Consider the following 25,450-nt stretch of genomic DNA (forward strand, 5'->3'; position numbering starts at 1 on the left):
TCAAGATACTTCTTATTTTTATTGTTGGCAAAATAGACCTCATTTAACTACAAGCAACTGGATCAAAACATTCATTCTTGTCACATTATCATAAACTTCAGTAGTGTAGAGGACAGTTTGAGGTTAGCACTTTCAGGGAGGGGAGGAATGTCTGCTTTGAAATCATTGCAATATTGTTAGGAGGGAGAGGAAAGACGCCTTGCAACAGCAAGGAACAGCAATACTGTTTCAGAATTTTAGGATAGAAGTACATCAAAAAGCACAAAACTTGAAGCAAATCTTGAAGCAGCACATTCATGCAGAATATTACAGCGAAAGTGCTCTGCCTCTGTGTGACTGCAGTCACTGCTATTGCTGGGTCAGAGCCAGACTGCACTGAAACTGCTCAAAAGTTATTCCAGTGCCTCCCATTACTTCATCACCTGAGATTTACATGATTATACACTTCATGTATATGTGTCCTAATGAAAGAGGCTAAGTATTCTACAATGACATATTAAATTTAGTATTTCCAACAACTGGTGTGCCCATTACATCTGCTGAATTTTCACACCTCTAATTTTCTTCTGTAGCTGTTTATCCTTTAATAAATAAAATTATTATAAATGGTCTCCATCACTGATCATCACCAAAAGACTGGGGGATCAATTTAATATTGGTAAAATATTCTGTCCACTTTTGCACAAGGTCTTTTTCCAGGATTTTTTTTTAATATGCAAGTCGTTTTAGGAAACTGGAAGTCAAATTCCAATAGGAGCCAGTAAGAAATTTTTTAACAACAAGGGTGGTGAAGTACTGGAACTGTTTTCCCAGAAAGGTGATAGATGCCCCATCTCTGGAAACATTCAAGGTCTGGTTGGACAGGGCATTCAGCAACCTGATCCAGTTGAAGATGAGCCTGCTCACTTTCTGGGCTACATGACCTTTAAAAGCCCCTTCCTTCTATGATTCTATGATTGTCTACCCTATTTACATTATGCAATTCCAAAGTCAGAAAATCAGTTACACGGTTCTGATGCTATTGTATGCAGGGGTTCTGTGCAGGGAGTTTGAAAGCTAACTATTACAGGATGCAATTTTATGAAAGAAGGCACTTCCTTAAAAAAAGCTGCTCCTGGCGTTTTTTCTTTTCTTTTTATGGAGAGCAGGTACCACAATCAAAAAAGGCCTGGCACTGGTAAATTAGTTATGTTCTGCCTCCTGCAATGTCAAAGTATTGCTTTAATTTCCAAGATCAAATTTCTCAATATTTATAGCAATGAAGAAGAATGCAAAATCAGAACCAGGGCTTACACAGCCTGTACTTCAAACTACCTTTATTTTTATTACTACTATTATTATTATTATTATTTTGTCACAAGGGGGAGTTCTTCTGAAGAAATGACAGTACATGTTCCATCATAATTGTATTTCAGTGGTTTTCAAACTAGTAAAAATTCTAGTGTATTTGGGGCCAGGGATAGGATGGGGAAATCATCAATTCTCCCCTTCTTCCTATTTCCTATTCGCTATGAAATAAAATTCATCTACAATCAGAGCAACATTTCACAGTTCTGGTTAACATATCACATTGCTCCCATTTCCAAAGATCACCAGTATGAAGGCCAAAGGTTTTGGGAAGGACGGACAGCACTTCAGTGACTGAGACCAGGCAACACCTTCAATTCAGTAACATGAGTCAACTCAAAAGCATACAGTTGAATTCCAGAGTGACAGGCCTCTGTCTGTCTTCCACTGGAGCACAAAAAAAATATACATTCAAGTAAGAGAAAGTGGCCATTTAAATAAATACATACGATTACAACGATCATGATACTCATTACAGCACCTGCAAGTGAGAAGGTGTGGGAGAGGTTTGCAGTGATATTTCAATACAATCAGAAGTCCACTGGGGTCAGCTTTTTCATTGTCTGCTTTGATTATCACAGGGTGATTTGGCTCAAAGTCTAGCACTAGATAATAGTCTTTAATTTCTTAAAGAACAAAGTTGCTGTTATTAGTCCTGTTGGAAGGAAATGTTAAGACCGTGGATTGCTTTCTGCTTAACTTCTGCTACTGGAATGAAACTCCACACTCCTGAGGATACAAAAAAAAAACCTGAAATGACTGCCCATTTCTCTGAATATTCCTTCATTTTTCTTCAAGTGGCCTGAGGCAGATGGTAACCTGACAGACTGGCACAGCATCATGCCTGGAAGGGATCTGTGTGGGTGCCTCAGTTGTTCACTGGATAGTTTTAGACTTTCAGAGAGACAGAGAGGGAGAGTACCAGTTTCTGAACTGTCTCTGCAATAGCTCTTATTCATCTATCCAACATCTGCTCACCATTTCTTTCCGTGTTATGTAGGAGCTCACTACTCAACCTTGATGGCTCAGTTATAAGTCAGGGAACTGTGGTCTGGAAACCTATTCTTCCACAGAAAACAAAAGACCAGCTTTAGCTTACTTTGAAGATAAGTATCTCTGCTGCAATTTCGCTCTGCTGGAAGTCACCTAACCAGCTCATACACTCTCTCAATCTGAAAAGAAGTTCCCACTTCAGAATCCTCACAGGAGTAGCAATCACTTCTTTTCAAAAGCTTAAAGTGCATTAATGTGACAAAAATTAAAACAAACAAACAAAAACATCCATCACCAATAAAAAATCCAAACAAGCAAACCAAACCAAAACAGTCCTGCTAAGCCAGAAATGCTGAAACTGCAGTTAATGGAGACTGCCTTTCTTCAGAGGGCAAAATCTGTCAGGCCCTGAATGCCAGCTCAGTAGTTACAGTCCTTTTTAATCATCACAGTGTCAACAACTACCTTCATTCCTGAGATCAGTTACAGGGTTTGTGGGGTTTTTGAGGGTTTGGGGGGATTTTCTGTTCTGTACCAAATCATAAAGCAGAACTTCAGTCATTCTTTGCTATGAGAGCATTGCAATTTTGTGTAACTGGGGGGAAAGATTATGAAACAGTCTGGAAGAGGGCTTACTGATCACTTCTTCGTAAATGGATAAAATCCCATCACAGGCTTCTTTTGATCATTTGCATTACACAGCTCAACAAGCCCACCAGCTCGGTGCAATCAGTGCAATTGCAGAGACACTTAGAAGTAGGAGAGAAAAAATTGCATTCTTTTGTCATAGCACAGATGCCATGAGCTGCGCACAAAATCTTCACCAGCAGAGTTCTTCAAGGCTGATGAATGTGTGTGGCATGATGGGGAGTGTATGAGCAGCTGTAAAAGACAACTGTCGTCGTGGCAAAAGGGATCCATCTGGTGGCGTGAAAATAGAGGCTTCTTAGACATCATAGACCTCCTCGTCCACAGCAGGCCCCACCTCTCCACAAAGCTGGCGGAAGGTGTTGCGCCTCAGGATCTCCCAGCCACGGTGAGAACTAGTTCTGGATGTGCTCCGTGACAGTGACAGAGCAGACAGATCCTTCTTGCACAGGGTGTCGCCATTGGTTTCCAGCTTTTCTGACCCTTTTTCATAGTTATCCCTATCCTGAGCCTTAAATGCCTCTGTGTAACGCATCATCTTGTGTTTGTTGGGATCAACCCTGTCTTCAATTCTGTAAGAGGATTAAAAAATATAAACTGAATGAAGTAGGAAAGCGCCAGCTTATCAACAAACCCATCCAAGAAACAGGCCTACTGACACAGACATTCCAGAAAAATCTGCACAGGTAACTGATTATAGGCAGGATGCTAGGGGCTACTAGCACAGTTTTCTCCTAGACCTTCATCCCCATCATTGACTTCAGTACCAATGTCTGCCCGTGGTTTCTTGTCCTTTAACTCATTTCCTGCTCGTGATTTGCCCTTTCCATTTTGCCATTTGCAGCAATTTGCAGACCTTGTATATATGTATATATTCATTTATTCTATCTGTTCTTGACTTTCCTCCTCTGATACTCTATGGCTGCTAGCCTCAGGATGTCACTCATCTCTGGCTGAACTTTTACTTAACTGCTCCACTTCCACCAATCCTTCTCTACATTACTTACCGATTGTCTTCTGAATCGCTATCCCACAAATATATAATGAACATCCACGTGATTTGACAGAACTAAATCACAGCAACACTCTTTTCTCACAGCATCCAGTGAATAATTGGCATCCCCAGTTATTCCCAGTGAATTTCTGGGACACTGCTCTTGCAGTATATTGTTATATTTGATGCCTTGGACTGAGTGTGTTGCATATTGGCACTACTTCAGGTCTGCTTGTCCTGCCCAGTAAATCTGAAAATCCAGGAGGATCAATTGTCTGCAAAAACTGCAGAAGGTCCTGTGCAGGACCAGGACTTTGATGATCCTAGTGGGTCCCTTCCAACTCAGGATATTCTATGATTCTATGATTCATATAGCCACCACTCCCCCTTCTGGCTTTATCAGCAAAAGATGGCACAGTTAGAAAATGCAAATGCCCAAAAGTTAAATCTTTTCTCACCTGGCATAAATATTGATTAAAATCAGAAATAATGAGGAATTTAGTGTTATCTAGACTACAGACAGTTTTTTAGTTCAATGCATAAACTGAAATCCTGGACCTGTGCCTTTGCCACCTGACGCAGTCATCGCAAAGTATAACATATTTACTAGGTTCACATGAGAAAGAAATTCTGACTTCAATTATTCCTGTTATGATTTTGAGTCATTCACAGGGCAACTCATTGCTTCTGAATGCCTGATAGATCAATACTGCCTCTGCCATTTCATGCATCCCAGGGACAGGGACAGGCAACCAAGCACAGCAGTGAAGTTCAGTGATAGTCATTATAAGAAGTTTGAAAGAAAAATTCAGGTCTTATAACCTGTGCAGTTTCTGGGGTCTGCCCAATGTGACTACTGGATGAGAATGCATCAGTTGATTTCATAAGGAAATGCACAGCAGAGCTTTCTGAGGGTGGCAGTGCTTGCCTATCTATCAGTCAGAGACAGAAAAGAGATTGGGGTCTGTATTCTGTAAGGAAAGCACTTCAAACACTCCCTAGACCACTGAAAAGACTCGTTATTAACATCCATACAATGGGTTCTTCTAGTTGGATCCTTACATACACACACCAAGAGAACTCACCTGAGGTACCATCGCTCCCCCAGCCCAAATTCCCGCCCACAGATTCCTGAGCGGGGCCAGAGGCACCGTGGCAGTTTCCGCTCCAACATGACAGTAGTAGCAACAACCTTTGGAATGAGAAAAAAGAGAAAACTCAGATGAATTAGAAAAATAACCAGACTCTCTTTCAAAAATATTAGTTTCATGAACACCAACCCATACCGTACTTTATTACAGCTCCTCATGTAATTAAAAAAAATTATAGAGTCTGTATTCCATTTCTTATAGGGCAGTCACTAATTTAGGTCTAACTGTGACATGTTTTGAAGAAGTAGTGGTGATCTTAAAACACTGTTCAATTTCTTTCCTTTTATACCTCATGGCAATGAGTAGGGTAATTAATTGCAAGCTAGAGAAGAGAAGAATATCTACACCCACTTTAATTATCATCAGAACTTACCACTGTGGCCACATGACTACATTTAACCATTTGTCTGACTGCTTTCTCGCAGAAAAGTATAGGAGATGGATTTCCTGTTGATTAGCCATAGAACTGGTTGCATTTCTTTGCCTTTTGACCAAGACAGTCAGGCCAACTTCTTTCAATGGACATTCCTGGCCTTCCTATGAACATTACCCCCTCAGTCAATCCCTATAATTATAATTTAACTCTCAGTTATACAGAAATGCGATTTGCAAAAACAAGATGCAACTTCAATTCTATTTAACAAGAGATTCCCTGCATAGGGAACAAACATCTAGGGAGACACAGGCTGGACAAGAAAGACTGATGGGCTTCTAGCTGCTATTTGAAATAATGTAGGAATGCCCACATGAGCTAGATTACCTGGGCTCTCCAGAGCTCATCCTGCTCATGGGCCACCCTCCAGTGGGTGTCACCCATCATGGCAATTAACAAGTTGAGCATAAGGAGGGTGGCAATGATGGCAAAAGCAAAGTACACCACGCTGTACATAAAGGGCAGGTCGACATCGTAGTTTGCAGGGCCATCAATGATAGTGAGGAACAGCTCAAAGGTGGTGAACAAGGACATGGGATAGTTGTAGAACTGCCCAAGGTTTTCAGGGTTCTCTGTCTGGAAGATGATGTAAAAAGCTGGAGGAGAGGAATTGGGAGAAAAAGAGAGAGTTTAACAACAGGAATCACATTCCAGGAGGAGTAACAGAATCCTGTAAGAGATTCTGACAAAAAAAAAAAAAAAATTGGTCCGGGCAGGACATGCACGTGTTTCTACACAAGGACAAATCCCTGATTAGAATCACTGGTCTCCATGATAAAATGACCCAAAATTACTTTGATTATTTATTTATTTCTCAAAGTAGTGATCTTTTCATCCTCAAGGATATGATAAAACTATGTGTGTTAATCTAATTTTCTACAGACAAATATCATAAATGCAGTATGTTTTTAGACCTTGACTTAAAAATATATGGAATTATCTGAATTACCTTGATTTCTATTACCCTGGAAAGAGCAAGAATTGAAAACCAAACTCATGACAACAGAAATCAGTACTGGGAAAGTGACCATGCTCAGAGAAATAGAAGCTAAACATCATCACCAGCTTTTCCAGATATTCAGAGGGCAATCAGAGATTAAATCAAAACCTACACTCTTAATTCATACCGAAGCAGCTGGCAGGGGTAACATATTATTATTTTCTCTTTGTAGACTCACCTGATGCAAAGCCCAATATCACCACAGCCATGAGCCAGCAAAAGCGCATAAGATCTCCAAATATCATCTGTAGAGCAAAGACAGAGCTGCCATAAGGCCCAGGTGTTCCACCAAGTCACAGTGCCACCCTATGTAAACCTTTTTCCAGATTTTAAGACCATGAGTGGACTAAAGGAAACTTTTGCACTAAGGAGAGAATGTGAAAGTTCTAAAATGCTCTGTGCAGACAAGAACTTGTTCATTTGACATTAACGCAAAATTAAGCAAATAGTCCTGAGGGAGAAAAAAGTATTCTTACAGTTCTCCCCATTTGCAAAGAGGTGTCAGGATGTGTGTGAATAGCCCGTATTTGTTTGTGTCTCACCTTCTGGATCATGATGGTGAAAGGTCCGAGCATCTGGAAGCCTCGTGCGAAGTACATGACGTTGCACCATCCCAGCACCAGGGCGAAGGACATGGGCACCACCTCCCCAGTTGTGCTGGTGAGACGCATCACCATGGTCACCAGAATCATGCAGGCATATGTGATGCTGCAAAGAAAAAGAGACAGTGAAAAAATGTTCAGTAAAGGAAGTATCAGTCAAGCCATTAAGAGAAAGAAATCCAGAGAAGGAATACTTTAAAAACATGGAGAAAGCAACTCATCTGGCAAAAGAGAGCAGTGGGGAAAATGAGAGACAATATATTTATTAGACTTAGTATGTTCTGTACTTACACAATTATGTGGAAAGGCCCTCCTAGGATTGTTTGTCCAAAGTATTTTGCTGCTCCAACTCTAAGGATATCTGGAATCTAAGAAAGACATCCTACTAACTTGAGGACTCACAGAGTTTCCATCATATTACTAAATGTCATGGCAACCACCAATATTCACAAGTTCTTAGAGTCAGCTACATCTCCTTTGATGGATCAACTTCTACATTACTTTAAAATCAGAATGGTTGAGTCAGGTGGGCCCTTCTTGGGATGAGACAGAGATTGCTGGAAAATCTAAGAATGCTTGGGCAGATTGAGAGACATGTCGCAGAGAGGTGCCTCAGTAAGAAAGACAAAGAGACCTTCCTGGTGAATCAAAGGAGTTTGTTATTAATTCACACTGTGCTAGTTGTAGCCTTAGCCCCAGAGTCCTGACTAAGCACGGGAAGAAGGACTTGTCCCCTGGAACATATCACAGAATCGAAACTCCACACTGCACTCAAGCTGAGGTCACATCAGTGCAGAGCACAGAGGGGACAACCACCTCCTTTGACCAGCTGGTGATACTGTGCCTGATGTACGCCACATAGGCAGAAAGCTGTTTACAAGACCTGTTTTATTTTCAGTTCTTCCTGTCCTTGTGTTTTTAGTTTTCTCACAAATCTATTTCCTATTATAATAAAATCAAGTGGGGGATGGTGGAGAAAGGTGGAGGAAGTCCATAAGAGTAACTGATCTCCAATTAAATATAAACTTTTCTGTTTATGCACAGAAATCACTTCACCCAGCACTCCTAAACACAGGGATATTTATGGGCACTGGGTGAAGCAACATCTGGGAGTCAGCTGGACCATGGATGGTGCTAACTGGAACTGTGGATTACCCTGCAGACAGTATTTGAGAGTGCGACCAATCCTTCTAATTGCTTCTTCCGCACCTGGAGTCTTACTAGGACATTGTCACATTCTCTGTCTCATCTAACAGACACTGTTGGCAACGTCTATTGTGTTGAAGTGTCGAAGTACTCAGCCTAAGCAAATAAGCCCTACCAAGTAGTGAGCACAAATTCATGTTTGTCTGTAAGTAAAATCTGCCTTGATGAAACTTGAAACTGTATAGCTCACTGTTTCTCTTACCTCGAGAACCAAAATTACTACAGCTCCAATGACTGTGATCAGCTCCCCCACCAGCCTCAGCTCATCCTCATATGCCACATATGACTCCTGAAAAAAAGTTAATGGAAGTTACAATTAGATTTTAAAGAAAGTGAAAGTTAATTTAAAAAGAGGATGGGGGAGAAGAAAACCTATTGTTACTATAATAAACATGAGTAGTCCTGGCAATGCCAGAGGAACCAGCCCAGCCCCAGCAATGGAGAACAGAGCCCACCTCCTATTCCTCCCTGACAAAGGTCAGCTGGCTGAAAGAGGGGAGGAGGACAGCTGCAATAGCTGGGGACTGGGGAAGGCTTGGACTTTCCAGTTGAGTAGGTTAAATGGGAATTGCCCAATGGGGCTCTGACTCCTACAGTCACAGTACCTGAAGCATTTTCTGGACATAGACTGTGTTGTCCCTGCTGCTGGTTCTGTTGCCTGTTCGGGGTTTCAGAGGCCGGTAGACGCAGCACATGGTGAAGCAGACCATGTAGAGGATGTAGAATAAGGCCAGGAAACAGAAATAGGGACGACCATACATGTTCCACTTCAGGCTCACCAGCTCCTTCACAGGTGTTAGGTCCAAGATCTGGCGTGCCTGAGAAAGAGCAAAAGAAGGGATTACTTGCCAAAAGTACATTTTTTTATAAACATCGTTCACAAATTTTCCTGAGAGGGTGTTAACAAACTATTCTCATCTACCCTATTCAGCATTAGAAAACTGAATTTACTTTGCAAAAGTGGAATGCTCTAGTGGGCATTGGATTTGCTCAGTTTGACAATAAAGAGCTTTGGAAAAAATAAATATATCCTGCAGAGAACAGCTTTTGAGTACCAGTGAGAAGTACAAGAAAAGCATGTTAGATACTGGAATAAATTTGTCCTCTGTGTACGAACATAGAACTGAGGATGACAGAATATTCCTGTTAGTAAAACAACACAAGTTTTTTTATCAGATGTTTTAAAATAAGAAAACAGAAACATTTTTCTAAAAGATATTTGTATTTGTCTAATGCTCTATGGCTTATGTAAAAATACTACCTTTTAAGTTTCTGCCTTATTATCTGGGTGATAATTAACTGAATCATCTATATCAAGCCTTCAGCTTATACTAGAAGACTGACAGAGCGTAAGTAGAAGAGACAGGTGTACTTTATAACTTACTCATGAATTTGAGCCACACATTTTATTAAATATTTCTAGACTTACTTTCTATTGTTTGTTTAGGGGACTATTGCAATAAGCAAGAAAGTTAAAATAAGTCAAATTTTTGTGACTGGGTTACTTTAAAGAAAAAAAGTGCGAGGAATGTTTCCATAAATGGACATGACTCTAACAAAACTCTTGAATGGCCTATGAAATATCCTAAGGGATCAAAACTGCATGAGAGAGAATCCACCCATAGGTGTCCTGGTTTCTGTAGGAGCCAGTATTCTAGAATTCTTTGCATAGGAGAGTAAATTTCATTTTCATAGGGATGATACAAGTTTAAAGCTTACTAGAATCTTCCTGTAGCTTAGTTCGCTTCTATTTCTTTTACTTTTCTTCCACTTCAAGATCAGAAAATACATCTTAATACCTCTGTGTCTATGCATTCCCCTTAATACAAGAGGAACCCACTTCTGACTGGGGGTTAAAGATGCTCCTCTAGTCCAGTATTGAACAGGGAGGGAATGATGGGATGGGGTCACACACAGCATTCTTCTAGAGGAGACAGCAAACATTTTGGGCCAAACGTATCAAGTGCAAAAACGAATTACTAGTTATGCATTAAAAAATTGCAAATGCACATATGTAAGAGCATTCTGGAAAATGGATTGTTATACCTCTTGATATTTGGGCACACCTTATCTTCTGAAATTAGGATTCTTGGATCTGCATGCACTATATGAACGTTTTGGGATAAGAGTGAGGCACAACATTCTGCTTTTTTTTTAGGACTATGGTTTAGTCTTCTAAAGTGGACAACTTTTAAGCTGGTTCTATTTTTTGACATGGACTGCTTTTCTCTGGATTTCCATATGTATCACCACTTATAGAAATTTAGAGGATTTCACGTAAGAGCAAATGAGAGCTCCACAGACAGCAGCTCCATAGCAAAGCTCTCCAGAAGCTCAAACTTTTGTTAGAAAGGTTTGACTAAAATTTTGATAGATGGAAATAATACAGGATGGGCAGAACTGTGCTAATTGAAGTGTCTTCTGATTCATTTCCTGTCCTGTTAGGATTATTTAAGGTCATTACCACTGATAGGGTTGTGTACCTTGAAAGTCCTACGGAGATCTGTCAAAGCTTGCCATTACACTCTGCTATTTTTGCCTTATTAATCCCTTTATAGGGCTTTTGACCCTACAGCAGAGGTAATTTGCCCACTTTGTTTTGAGTCATAACCTGTCATTAAATGAAGGGAATAATAACAATGAGTGGTTCCAAAACGCACTCCAGTTTAGGATTTCTGAATGCACTCCTGTCTCACAGGGACATTGTGAGAGTTAATCAGTACCATAGCTACAGGAAGATACTTGCTAGAGCTACTCTACAAGTTCTTAGTGTATCTTTGAGCATGGTGAGAGAAAACCCCTTTCTGTGGTTTGTTCATACTTGTTCTTTCAATAACTTGTAATTTTCACACCTCAGAAGAAACTGTATATAAAGCATCAGATGTAGCCAGATCATTAATAAACCCCTACACTTCATGTATTCTCTGCAGCTCATGGTACAAAGTCCTTGCTCTATGGATTATATCAGTGAGCTCGAACCTTCAAACTCATCATTCCTCTCCTTTTAAGATCCCCACAGTTTGCACACAGAAAGCATAAGGTGCCCACAGTACCTCTCTCTTCTTGGTGGATACAATGAGCTCAAGGAAGGACTGATCTTCAGCCCAGGAGTCAATCTCTGTGATATCATACAGCACAGTGGTCAAGGGGCCAAAGGACCAGAGATTCTGCTTCCGCTTCTGCATAAGGTATTGAAACATCTGAGGAGAAAAGAAGGGAGACAAGGATATCAGAAGCTTTCCAGTATATTATGTATTCGCAATGAGAACAAAAAAAGTTCTTAAAAACCCTTAATTATGACATATTTTTCCTTGAACTTGGTAGCTGTTGAGGTTTCCATATCTCTCAGGAACAATTACAGCAGGTTAAGAAGTGGAAGATATTTTTCTGATTCCTCTTTGATTATTAGCTCATGCTTGATGTAAAGGATGAGTGCTTTTTACTCTAAATTCTAATCAAACTGCTAAAGTTACCTGACACAGTTATACCTCCTGACAATACACTTCAGATGGAATTACATGTTGATTAGAAAAAAAAAATTTTAATACTCTTCTACAAATTATCAGAAGAGGTGTGTGACAAGGGAAATGATCCTGTCCCTTGTGAATCTAAAGAACAAACACCACCCTTGCTTTTCATTGAGTGGAAGGATGAGGGTTTACATTAAATGCTAAGATTTTGTCTATTAATAAATGCCTGTGTGGATACCTGAAGAGGTTTCCCATGTGTCACATTTAGAGTAATGAAATCTAGACAACCAAGACAATAATTTCAGTGAGCCTTTCAAAAAATTGCTTTGGCTAAATCTGTCTGTTAATACCTCTTTAACTCAAATGCCTCAAAAATCGGGGGGAAATATCTATTCTTTAAGCACTAATTTCTTTCATTAAGATAAAGACATTTCTTATAAATGGTTTTTGGGACCTACATAAGACTTCCGGAAAAAAATCTTGTTATGTATCTTCTACCCACTAAGAACATGCACGAACTCCCTTGCTCTGAATGATGTTATTTCAAGGTCTCCATTTCTCTTTTGTACCGAGGTACCGGTGTCACACAAACTCACCACAGTGTTGCCCTCAACTCCAGCCAGTTTGAAAGGAGTGAGCCCCTCATTGTTAGGAATCAGTTCAAGTGACCCTGGTCCCTCTTTGTTCCTGTCATAGGAAAGTATCAGGCTGTACATGTGGCAGGCAAACGTCTTATTAGGCTGGAGAGCCAGGATGTGAAGAACAGTGTTACCTATGAAGGAAGCAGACTGGATGAAGTATCTGCAATAGCCCAGCCTTGTGCAAAGATTGAGAATTGACTGATGGCTTCTATTTTCCTCATATCCCTCATCCCACAGCTGTTTCTAATGAGAGAAGAATATTTGCATGCACAGACGACAGTCTGAATTAAAATGTCCAGATCCACTCTATGCAATTCACTGAGCCCCACAGCACATACCCAGACAATCTTGAGCTCTTATGTCAGCTCCATTTTCAATGAGCAGCTGCACAATTTCCTCATTTCCCACACAGGCAGCAAATGATAAAACATGCTCTCCTGCAATTAAAGGAATGGGGAGAAACAACATTAAGAACCCAGGAGGTAGAAGAGGTTGAACGATGCTGAGGGAAAGCTATCCATGCTATGAAGCCTTAGGATATGAAAGGAGGACTTACTTTAGGGAACTTATCAATTTCCTGCCCCTCTCCTCATAGTACTCAGAAAAGTTAAAAAGACCTGTCCCACACAACTAATAGGAAGAAATGTTCTTCTCAGGGGTTTACCTCCATAAGAAGGTTGACAATTAATTTGCTTCTAGGAAGACACTAAATTACAATTTTTATACAATATATGCATTTATTTGCATACATGCAAATCTATAAAAATGTGTATTATTTATATTTACATAACATTTAAATACTCAGAGGAAGTCTCACTGTCTGCTAAAAGGTGCGTGTCTGATGACACTTAGAGGTAGGAGCCCCTGTTTAACCACTTTACATGGAGACTACAGTAAGCCTCCCCATTCCCCCTCACTATTCTGCTGGTTCCCTCCTAGGGCAGCAAGGGGACAAGTTAAGGCTGTACCAAAATAGAAAAGGTTCTGGGAGCTGCGCCTGAAGAAGTGCCCAGTGGCCCTTGCTGTGCTGGCATTGGCTCCTCTCTTAAGCAAAGCCTTCACCAACGTGGTGTTCTGGTTGGCTGCTGCAATGTGGAGAGCTGTCTGCCCTGCAAAAGACAGAAACAAAACCTTGTCTCCCAAGAAAGCAACTGCAGGCTGATCGGCAGCCCGCAGCTCACATGTCAGTCGTGGTAAATGAACAGCAGCTAAAGGAGCTAGCTTTGAAGTTATCCCTGTTGTGTGCAAAGGGTTGTCCTAGAGATTTTCCAGAGGTTCCATTCTACTTAAATTTGTTCATGAATTTATTAAAACTGACTTTACAAATTGCCAAAAAACCCCAACAGAGTGCACTTTATAGATTTTTTTTCCCTAGGGAAAATCAAGACTTGCCACATTCTTCTGGGGAGCAAACAGAAAGTTGTGAGATTGACTACACTTCCCTTCATAAGAAATGAAGATAAGGTCAAGAAAAAACTCCCAAAGACGTCCTCTAATCCTTCAAACTAGGCTTTAGAATTTTTAAAATCCCATCATTATTATTTTAGTGGCTTTGAGATTCAGACTGGAATTTCTGTGTACTCAACCAGAAGCATTATTTTAAAATCTGGATAGGAGTTTAGCCTCAAAAGCAGTGGACACATTCTTCATTTTCTCAACCAAATAACTACTTTTTCTCCTTCCAGGGGAGGTTAGACAGATATCCCTTTTTTTACCAACGAGTATGTCAGAAAGCAAACTGCACATATCCTTGCAGTGCCTTTCCAATCCCTTTCAATTCCCTGGTCGAGGCCTTTGCATGTTTGCACATGTGTGTACTCAAGTTTAATGTAATTCCACCTTCCAAGAAAGGTCAGAAGCCATTTGTATGTTGGTTTTGCTGTGTAACAGTTTAGCAACATACTGAACCAGGAGCAGTATAAGCCAATTTCCTAAAAGTGCAGGTAGTACTTCCTCTCCCCCCCTTCAGGGAATCCTGCCCATCCTCTTTCCCAGTGATATTACCTTCATAAAGTTCTGATGTCATCCTCTCATTGATAAGCTCAGGAGCTGCTTCCATCAGAGCCACTGCTGCCTCCAAGTTATCATACATGGCAGCTACATGAAGGGCAGTCTCTCCCACAGCACCTAAAAAGAGTAGAAGTATGTGAATTGTCAAGACATTCAATTGTATGGGACAAAAGCAGAAATAGATTTATTGAGGTGGGAAATTATGGGAGTGCTATGACCTCCCTTCAGTAGTGCCTGGTACAGCCACAAAACTGCACAGTCTCTGTCCTTCACTTCAACAAAATCTGAAAACTGAGCAGAAACTTCAGGTGTTTGTAAGTTGACGGCCGACCTCAGGCATGAAGTGAATGAGCACAACCAAGTCAGAAAACTCACTTTCTTGCAAAGTTGCTGACACAGATTTAAGTCATCATCTGACTCTGCTGATGCAAATGTTTCAGCAAACTTACAAGCTACTCATCATAGGAAGCTCTTGCCTTGCACAGAAAACCATTTTTCTCAAGTAATCCCAGTTACCTCTCTGATAGATATCACATGTTCCATCAGTGAGAAGTTTCCTAATGGCAGCAAGGTCATTCTCTTTGGCAGCCTGGAGGAGTGGGGATTCCCAGATCCTGTAGTCAAGAAAAAGCGGCTGATAAGGAAGAAAGTCAAACACACTGTGCCTCTCTCCAGAGCTAGCATGTCCTTTGCTCGAGATAGTTTTTATCTTGAACATTTTCACTGAAAAATCAGCAATGCACATGTACCATCTGAGGTATTCTCTGAAGGCACAAAAAAAGAACAGGAAAAAGCAGAGCAGTGCTATTCTAAAAACACACTGAGGTTCATCATTTCTTGGCTTAATGACACTGAACCGTATGGTGGCAGCAGAGGGAAAGACAGGGAAACAACCAAAATGTTTCTTGTTTTTATAGCTCACATTACGAGGCACAGAAATAGTGAATGATGGGTCACTGAAGCCCTCCTGCAAGTAGGCAGTTATCTCAGGAGCCAGAAAAAACCAGTTGTTTCTTCACACAGCACAGTAAATTAAGAAAAGGTCATCATCTGAATTGCTCCCATAGTGGAAAGAAAAGGGCAAACAAGAATTCCATCTGTGTTCTGGCAACGCTTTCTATAATTAAGAGACTAAGCTCTGAAATGTCGCTCTTCCATATACAAAGTTATGGAGAAAAATTTGACAGCTTAGTTATACTATTTTTTCTCTAGTGCTGAGAGAACGGGGGAAATTTTTAAGAACTGTGTTCATGCCCTGGGAAAGAGCACACACTCAAACAAGTTCCAGACAGAGTGGTTCACTTATAGCTGAAGCATGTCCTTGAGTCTTCCATGAGGATCTGCATGATTTGAGTATATCCTTTGGGCTTGATGAAGAATTTATAAGTACAGCCACCAAACTTCACTACAGCAAGGTCTTTGGAAGCAAACAACAGGTCAAGGGAGGTGATCCTCACTCTCTACTCAGCTCCGGTGAGGCTGTACCTAGAGTCCTGCATCCAGGTCTTAGGATCTTCAGTACAAAACACATATGGAGCAACTGGAGAGAGTTCAGCAAAAGGCCACAGAGATGGTTATGAGAATAGAACATCTCTCAGATGAGGAAAGGCTGAGAGAACTGTGACTGTTTAGCCTGGAGAAGAGAAGGCTCGGGTGATGTTCCTATCAATTTGCATAAACACCTGAAGACAGTTACCTGCAATGTTTGTTCAGCATCCAAACAAGCTTTGCTAATGTTCAAAATCATGAGTTGGCCACACAAAAGTAAAAAAAAAAAAAGAAAAAAATCTACAAAATGGAGGTAAATATTTCTGTTATCCTTAAATATTTTCAGGTTTGTCTTGTAATTCATAAATTAAAAAGTGGTTTGGGGTGGGCTTTTTGATTTTTTGATTTTATACAAATAAAGAATTTTAAGTATCCCATATTCAGGAGATAAAGATAAAAGGGGAGGAAAGACACTCAAACCAGACAAAAAAATTTATGTCTCAGAGTTTTCAGTATGAAATAGAAAGAGATTCCTCTCTCCCAACAGGAAAATTTCAGTTTTAGGTCTTTGTTTAAATTAAAATTTTGTGCTTTTATCTCACCCCTGCTGTTTTCTAGTAAAGATGTTTAATTTGATGTTAATTATCTAGCATGGCTCAGGTCAAGCTGTAGCACGTGATGTGGAATAAGTCAAAGGATTACAGTAGAAAATGACAAATTCAAACTGATATGAACAAGGATACACCAGCCCTCGTTTTTCTACCAGCCTCTGTCTATCCCTTTACTACAATCTAATAACTGCCAATAGTTGCCTTAAGCACACACTCCCCAAAAAATATGTGGGACAAACACATTAGTCAAACCATCTACCTGCAGATACAGTAAATGCTTCCTCCTAGTGATGTTCCATGCATTCTGGTATTATTTAGTTACAAGATTTTGGGGATAAATACTCCATAAAGCAATAGGTGCTTTGCATTAAGTGGCAATACTGATGTGAAAATACATTACCTGGAAATATAACGCTATTATAAGCCACAATAAAACCCACATCAGAGACACAGAGAATTTAAATGGCCCATTGCAAAAAATGTTTTCTTACAACTCATGCATCTTAAGTGCAGGACAGTTTAGCAACAAAACAATAGGAAAACAGGCAACATGATTTCTGTGCCTTACAGGAATATTCATTTTGTGCTTTAAATTATTCTTTTATGGACAACAGGATCTTGAATTAAAAAAAAAAAATGATATGCCATTATTCTGGACTTAACCCACTTGAAATGTGAGATTTCTGCTCTACTTTGTAGTGGAAAGACACTTTAGGCACTTGAGAAATCTTGGGGGAGAAAGCAAAGCAAAAAATATCAGAATTACACAGATCAGTAGAAGTCATTCGTGTAAGTGTAAATTAATGGACATGGGCTACAAGTAATAGTAGCATAACTGAACATCATGTTTATCATTCCACAAAATGAACACTTCCTGTCACCAAAAAACACCCCATTATCTAAGGTACTAGAAACTAAACTAGAAAACCCCTGAAGAGCAGAGGAGAAATAAAAACATTCAGGATAAAAAGAACCATCCCCAACAAATCAGAGAGCCATTCTGAGATATTTTTATGTGTCCTTCACACTCCTAGTTAGGGAAGTATTCCTTCTATAGCTTACTCATGCGTCAGTTTCATTAGTAACTAATGACAAGATGATTTGATGAGGAGATTGCATCTAGGATCAAACAAACAGGAACTAAATAAAGAGGCACTCCAAGCAAAAGCCGTAAGATTCAGTGCTAGTAAAGTCAGATTGCCACCTCTACCACTCTTTTGGCTGAGAAAGACTTTGTGTTCCTGGAAAATACAAGTTTCAGAGGCAGGAAGTGGGAAAGAGGTGGGGTTTCAATTGTATAAACAATGCTACAATTAGTATGTTGATGCTTTACTGGGTAGGCCTTTGTCCCTCAAGTGACCTCACAGAGAATGAAGGATTGGGCAAGAGATGACATGGGAGGACAGAAACACAGTACCTTTCTCTCAAAAATTACCAAAGTTCTTGTAAACTAACTGAATTACATTACTGCTACAAGGAAGGCACCTAAAAAATACGATACTCAGCTTTTGGAAACTGAGGGCAAAATTGTCAAACATTTCTTCTTACTGTAACAACCTCCAACTGGGCTTTAAGTGCCAGAGGTCTCAGGACAAAGAGCAAGCCAGAAGAGGAACCCAGAAATGTTGGCAAATGTCACGGCACACTGCCTGCGATGTCTCAAAGCTTCATGAGTTACATGCTTCTAGCATCTGCTTTTGCTCTTGTTTAATTTTCTGTCTCATAATTGGGGAAACATTTTACTCTCATTTAAAACATACCGTTCTAATTATCAACTAATTTTTAATACATTACAGCAATGTACTCAGCATATAAATATCAAAAACTACGGGAAGCAAATTTGCTAATATAAAAGATTAAATGAAGTCACCTGAATTTAGAACCTTCAAAACATTTTCAATTATTTAACTTCTGCATATTTAACCAACTTTCTTCCTGACAGACCAAACACAGCACGAATTTTGCATTTTACTACTTGGGCCCCTTTTTGTGTCAAAGCAGCAGCTGGAAAAATCTGTAACTGAAGTGTCTTAACAGAACTGCCTACAGTAGATGCTTAGCTTCTGTAAAGTACCATTATGTCACTGAATGGTGAGGCTGGCTTTCAGAAAATGATTCAGCAGACATATCTAGACACCTTGAGAAGATAATTCAGCACATCTAAGTTAAGCTCCTGTTCTAATCCTGTTCATCCCCTTCAACAGTTATGGAATCAAGGAATACTAAGCTCCTGATTTACCCAGCTAAGTTTGTAACACTACGCAGACTGGATGTTGCCTTAGAGGATCAGTTTAGGATAAGCACAGCTGCACAGCAAACCAGTAATTCTGATGGGCAATGAGAACCACAACAGTATCCATCTGGATGTGCTCCTGGGTTCTTCTCACTGAGCTAAGGCATGTGTCTGAGTGGAGGCATTTAGTGAGCCTTCATCATGCCTTACTATCGGACAGTTTTCTTCACGGGTGATTCAATGACGTGCTCGGGAAGCCGTGAGCTGTTTTTCCAATATAGGTGAGGGCAAAACCAGGAACACTTGAAAATCCATTGTGAAACAAAGAGAAGATAAAATGTAGGTCAGATTCTGACTGAGGGAGTCATGTAAAATGTAGTTCTAAACAAGGTTAAAGATTTCACAAGCACTTTCTGCTGGTTATATGTATGCTTTTAGGTTTACAGCTTCTTAAGCACTTTGAAGTGCAGCCTGCTCGTTTCACTTATGGAGAGGTAGAGAATTCAAAGACTAGTAAATAAGTCTTAACTCTGTTATAAAAAGAAGAATTTGGATTGCTATGGTTATTCTTTCAAAACAGAGAAATTTATTAAATATGTCAACTGGACAACAACCATTCTGAAGCTTCTACTTCAAGACTGAACTCACCAGGAATCCAAAGAAGCATCTCTTTCTATTCTTCCCTTTTCAGATTCTACAACTTCCATCATTCACTATATGGAATTTCCCTATTGTTTGCTTTAATTTAAGCTTGCTTCCAGCTTCAAGCTTTATTCCCATAGAGAGTCAGTTACTGAGGTTCTAAAGCAATTATTTTAACCTTAGCTATAAATTCATCAGCAGGATATTATTTTAGATTTCTTTTCTTTCCCTGTTGTGCTCAGAATATCCGTGCTCCAGAATGCATCATGAAATTGCCAGGGGAGATTCATCTTCTCCCTTTCTTCTGCTAGCACGTCCATGTAAATGTATGAAAGCCTTCAGGAGAGCAGAGGGCTGCTCAGAGGAAGCTAACCAGCTGAAAGACGATCAAAGCAATCACCTAGCAAGATGCCAAAGAAGGAGTTAGGGAATAATTGCATGAAGTGAAAAGGAGCCAGATAATAGGGGCTTGGACAATCAACAGGGTCAGCAAATTTCTTCAGCACCAGCAAGACTCAGCAAATTAACTGGAACCCCTTGCTCATGTATGTCAAAGCTCCTTCAGCTGAGAGTAAACAGAGCTTCTCTGAAAATAAATTAAACAGGTTAATAATTGCCAATGTTACTAGACAAGAAACTGATAGGGAATTCTTATCCCTTCAGATATTTAACTATCTACCACACAAAGCAGTAGAAATCTTGATCAGTTATTTCCAGCAGGGCATTCTCCTTGCTTTAACTTCTTTTTTTTCCTAATTCTGCACCTGAGACCATCATAAGAATAATCTCATGCTAGAACTGTTTTAATTGTTCAGAAGTTGTTAGTTGTTACATATTATCACTGAATTTGTCATAAACCAAATTTGTTCTCTGATGTATAATCTCATTCTGCATCAAAACTTCCAGCCCTCCTCAACAGGGATTTTCTTGCAGTTTTATTCCAGGTTGTGTTCCTTACCCTGTGTCTAATCATTTTTTTCTAACGGCTTTTTAATTTGGGGTGGGTTTTTTTCAGGGCACAAATTTCATGTTTTCTTCTTCAAAAGGAAACCTATAGCGAAGTTTAGGAAGCCAAATAACTTCCTAAATCTATGAGCCTGAGATGCATTTTAGGCTGAGGTTGGGTGTGTGTATGTCTGTGCATTGCTGGGGAAACATGGATTCTGAAGGACATTTGCACTTGTGAAATTAGGGAGATCATTTACCATTATTAGTCTCAAAACTTCCACTGGGATGAAGGTGTATCAGAAGAAGAAAAGATCAGAAATGCTGCTATTGATGCTTTTGATTTTATTTTACATGCAGCAGCAGATTTTCCAGCCAATTGTTCTGTGCATCTTGACTACTCAGAAGCACTGTTGTTGCAACAAGCTATAAATTAAGTGGAATTGGAAGCTGCCATCTTTATTTCACTGTCACCTTTGGGTGCAAAGGAACTAATTAGTACTTACAGGCATTGTGGGCTTTAAGACAGCACAATCCTGTGTCAAATTCTGGACTGAAAACCCAGTCATGTTTTTTAGACAAATGAACAGCCAAACTATGGGGACATCTCATTCACTACTAGCTTGAGAAAGATTTATGTAGAAGCTGAAGGCTCTCTGTGTCCCTGCAGAACTCTTCAACAATCCAGTTTACCAGCATTAGGCTGAGCTGCTTTTTTATCTGTGCCACGTTTGTTTTCAGGGTAAGCAAAGCACCTCACTAATATGTCTGGGAGACTAAAGAGCCACCAAAGAATTTGGAAACTAAAGGTTTTATTGTGGCATCTTTGGAATGACCATAGCTCTCTGCAAGTTAGGCAAATTGTTCCAGGCACCTCTAATGTGTTACTTATTATTTACCAATCAGAGTTACAGATACAGGCAATAACAAGAGGAAAAACACTACATAATTGTTATAATTTTACAGGTACTGGAATCATATACTCACTCTAATTTATATATTGCTTATTTTTTATGAATAGTGCAATTCTCATAGCATGGAATTTCTAAAACCACATTCTAGGAGGAATTTGTTTGCGTTTCCTTAGAAACTCTTGCCCTGAAAATAATTTCTAGAAGATCTATTACACAGTGACGGACATGTGATTTTTCTTCACCTCTGTCAGGCCCAAATTTCCATAAGTATTTATCTCTCTGATCTCTGTCTTTATGAATTATGTCGAGGATTTATGTTCATATGCTTCAGGCTGTGTAGATCCCAGATCTTGCTTCCAAAGATGATTCTAGAGAGGACGCATGAGATGTGACTTCTGTCCCTGGGGTTCCACACTGAGCTACAGGCTGTTTAAAAAGGAGAGTCTTCAATAGAGAGAAACCAGAAGATTAAGGCCAAATAAACTCAAAATCCTCTGTAAGGTTAGGAGATTATATCGCATTTTCTGAACCTGGATTTCCCTGGGGGAATATTATGCAGTGCAGTATTAATCCCTCTCTGTGAATAATGCTGAGATCTACTGCTAGTAAGATTCAAAGAACTGTTTCACACAAAGAAAGAGAATGAACATCAATGCCAGGGAAGGTGACAACTACCAAAACAGTCAGTTTTCAGGTATTATTGCCAGTTGTCAGACAGAAAAAAAGCCTTGTTCTTCTCTCACAGACTTTCTGTGTGCAATTAGAGAACACCAGTTAAATAGTAACGTTTACCACTAGCTTTCAATAAGACAATAGTAGAATTTAATCACTACTAATTACTGTATGCATTCCAACACCATTTTCACTAAGAAGAGCTCAAGCTGAAGCCACAACACTGCAGTTCTATACCGCAAAATGACAGGATGCAGCAAAAGCCCTTTTGGCTTACAACAGTTTTTCCACAAAAGCAGAGGTTTCATAAGAAGAGTTCCCATACACAAGTCACCAAAGAAGGTCTTCCTGTTGTGTTTTTCTATCTGTACATAACTAAAAATATGAAAGCAATTAAACTGATCGCAGTCCTCTGCAAAATGTTCATTTCTTTTCTCCTCAAACTCTGAGCATCTCTGGGGACAAGAAAGGAAAGAGCAGGATAATAAGAGGAAGAACTGCCCCCTTTAGGAAAAGAGTTTTCACATATTGGCACCATGTAATTTGTGACCAAATAGCAAAAGGCTAATTTGTGTTAGCTGAAAGATGTGGGAAACATATAGACCTAAAATGGTAGGGAAAATCGTGTCCCAGGGCAACCCTGATTTCACAAACAGTGAATATTGTACCCACTACATGTGTTTTACAGAGAATTTTGTAAAGAAACAAAGAAGAGTTAACTTTGGGGCCAGTGGGATTGCACTATAGTGATCTAAGAGAAGATTATGCAGAAGGGTTTATATGACTAACAATTTTTCTGCTTTCCTCTGTCAGTAGCAACATGGAACCAACATGGAACCAGGTAGAACCGAGATGCTCATGGGCCTGTAGCACCATGACTAATGAGGACTAATGAGCAAAGAGAAGGTCCAATGGCAATCTAATAGCAGCCAATGTGAAAGGGAGCAACCAAAAGGAAGGGGCCAAACCCTTCTTGGCAACAGGAGATGGTAAACAAGAGACTGGAACATCATCGAAATGTATGATTTTGGAGGTTCAGGTTGAATAATTAGGAAAAAAAAAAGAACATTTTTCACTAGGAGGTTACTACAGCACTGTAACAGGTACCTAAAGCTGTGGTGGAGTTTCTGTCCTGGGAAACTTTCAAGACTGAGCTTAAGCAATGTGATCTATTGCTGGCAATAGTTCAGCTTCAAGTGGGAGGTTAGATAGAGATCAGCAGAGCTTCTTTCCACATGTGTTTGGCTTAAAAATATGAAGATAATGTTATAATCATAAAAAATTATCATAGTACAATTTACTGCTTATTGGTATTAATTATTAGTATATAATCAATATAATTAATTTAATATATTAATATATTTGGACTTCTATTTTCTGCTCATTTGTATCTTACAGAATCTGCTGAGAACTTATTTTTCAGTTACTTGTGATGCTTTTCATGAACACACCAAAATGTAAACACTTCAGCATTCCACAGAAATACTATTGCTCCCATTGTCCCTCCCATTTTAAGTGTATTTAAGTCCCACTGCTCTGAAGCAAACTGGAACAGGATTTGTTACTCAGTCAGAAGTTAGATCATTATATAGTTCTCTCCCTAAAGATGTACTTTTGTCCCTCTTAAGATGCTTCCTTGCATATTTCTATACATATATGTGTATATACATATACATATGTATAGATTTTGTCCCCACAGATGTTCAGAGTTATGTGTCAAAAGAAAAAACAGATTTTACAAGCAACTGGAAGCAATTTGTTATTTGAGTACTGCAGCACTTGTGCATGCAGAAATGACAATGAAAACCAGATCCAGCTGTATTTCCATGAATAGTCCTACATTTCTGTGTGTGGAGGGAGCAGCTCTGGACAGCAGTAACAAACAGCCTTGATTCAGTGTTCTCTCGGGAAGACACAGGCATCTTCTGGATAGGAGTCACTGTACTTGTTGACACCCAGGTCACAGGGCTGAGCAACCACAGTCTGACCCAGGAGGTGACTGACCCCCAAAATGTTCAACAACATTAAGCCTACTCTATCCCACAGTAAGAGCAACCTTTAGAGAGACAGAAAGCAAAATCCTCACAAAAAAGCACCACTATTTCAGATGACTGCAGCCTATACCTCACACACACTCCTAATAATAATAATAGTAATAATGTTAATGATAATGATGACAGTAATAATGATAATAATAATAATTACAAACAAACCTTCATGCATTTTCCTGTGAGCTTTACCAATGAAGCAGGAAAGACAAGAGAATACATTATTAATCTGTGACTGAAGTCCTGCAGTCAGTGTAATTCAATTGCAACTTGGTAAATCTACCTGTGAAAGCAGATAAGATTGGAACTCCAGAAGCATTCCACCTTGAAAGAAGAAATCTGATAGACAAGAGTGCTCCAGGGTTGTTTAAAGTTTATCTACTGGCAGAAAAGCCTAAGGGGAAAGAGTGAGAATCAGCTACAGGGAGAGCAGCAGAAGAAAGGGAAGACAAGAAGGCTGAAGTGCACTGTACCTTTTCTGCTGGAGCAAGTAGATTTCATCCAGATGTTTATCCCAGGATTTTTTGCCTTGCAGCTTCTGACTTAGTCCATTCCAGATCCGGGAATAGAAGGGATTGCTCTCCCCAAATAAAGGTACCCCCATATCACGTCCCTTTTTCTCTCTTGTCTAGCTGCCTGAAAGCCAGCAATCCCCACTTTGGAAAGAAGTCAGGAAAGGCTCACTGCAGGTCACCACTCCTCCACCCTCAGTTACTTACAGAGGAGACTGTCAGCTGCATCAGCTGATCAAAGTACATGTAAAAACACAAAATAAAATCACTTGTTCCTAGCAGACCATACTTGAGCCTCATTAATTACTTAGTTTCCAAAATAGCCCAACCCAAAGGTGTGTCCGATTTAGAAGTATCTTGCCAGGAGCCTACCCCTCAAAAAGACCCTGTACAGCACTGAAGAATTCCTACAGAATCAAAGTCCTAAGCTTCTAGTATTCTGATTTTGAAATGTAGAAGTTAGAAGCAATCATTCTCCTTCTGTATCTCTGAATTCCTCTGGAAAGCAACATGTAAGCAATTTTGAAATAGACAGCTGAGCAAGTCAGGCAAAACACCTTTAAGGTGAGTGAACATGTGGGAACGTGCCCTAAAAGACACAGGGCTCTGGGAAGGTAGCAGAGAGGAGGACGCACCTCCCACCTCAGCTGTCTGCAAATCCCATTAAAGAAATTATCGTTGCAGACTCCACCTTCTCCACGTAAAACAAAATCACTTTACTCCACAAGCTGGAAGAAGAGTTTATGTAGATTAATATGTAATCATTACAATATTTCATTTTCATTTAATGTTCTAAAAACTCTCATTATTTCTTCACGTTTCCTCCAGAAAAACAGTATTTAGGAAAGGGATGAAAATTTCTATTTGACAAAAACTTTTTTCTTATGTAA

At 39.7% G+C, this 25,450-nt stretch overlaps 1 protein-coding gene across 1 annotated transcript; it reads right to left on the reverse strand.

The window, feature by feature from the left end:
• Positions 1 to 25,159, reverse strand: LOC138111691 (transient receptor potential cation channel subfamily V member 6-like). The gene is made up of 15 exons (XM_069017892.1): positions 24,522 to 25,159; positions 15,012 to 15,109; positions 14,490 to 14,612; positions 13,454 to 13,594; positions 12,824 to 12,922; positions 12,441 to 12,616; positions 11,428 to 11,574; positions 8,980 to 9,192; positions 8,577 to 8,663; positions 7,460 to 7,536; positions 7,109 to 7,274; positions 6,745 to 6,811; positions 5,894 to 6,162; positions 5,068 to 5,174; positions 1 to 3,560 (listed from the first exon to the last, which is right to left on the reverse strand). The coding sequence occupies exons 1-15, from the start codon at positions 24,650 to 24,652 to the stop codon at positions 3,287 to 3,289; spliced, it is 2,175 nt and encodes a 724-aa protein (XP_068873993.1). The 5' UTR covers positions 24,653 to 25,159; the 3' UTR covers positions 1 to 3,286.
• Between the last annotated feature and the right edge of the window lie 291 nt (positions 25,160 to 25,450).

Source organism: Aphelocoma coerulescens, chromosome 1 (genome assembly GCF_041296385.1).
Source record: "Aphelocoma coerulescens isolate FSJ_1873_10779 chromosome 1, UR_Acoe_1.0, whole genome shotgun sequence".
NCBI classification, from domain to species: domain Eukaryota; kingdom Metazoa; phylum Chordata; class Aves; order Passeriformes; family Corvidae; genus Aphelocoma; species Aphelocoma coerulescens.

Bases quoted from the DNA above. Each gene is read 5' to 3' on its own strand.
- LOC138111691 (XM_069017892.1), bottom strand. From the start codon at position 24,652: ATGGGGGTACCTTTATTTGGGGAGAGCAATCCCTTCTATTCCCGGATC. The intron at 12,617-12,823 runs GTATGTGCTGTG...CTTCCTTCATAG, and splicing joins AAGAGCTCAAGATTGTCTGG to GTAACACTGTTCTTCACATC. The intron at 3,561-5,067 runs GTGAGTTCTCTT...ATCCTCTTACAG, and splicing joins GGGGAGCGATGGTACCTCAG to AATTGAAGACAGGGTTGATC.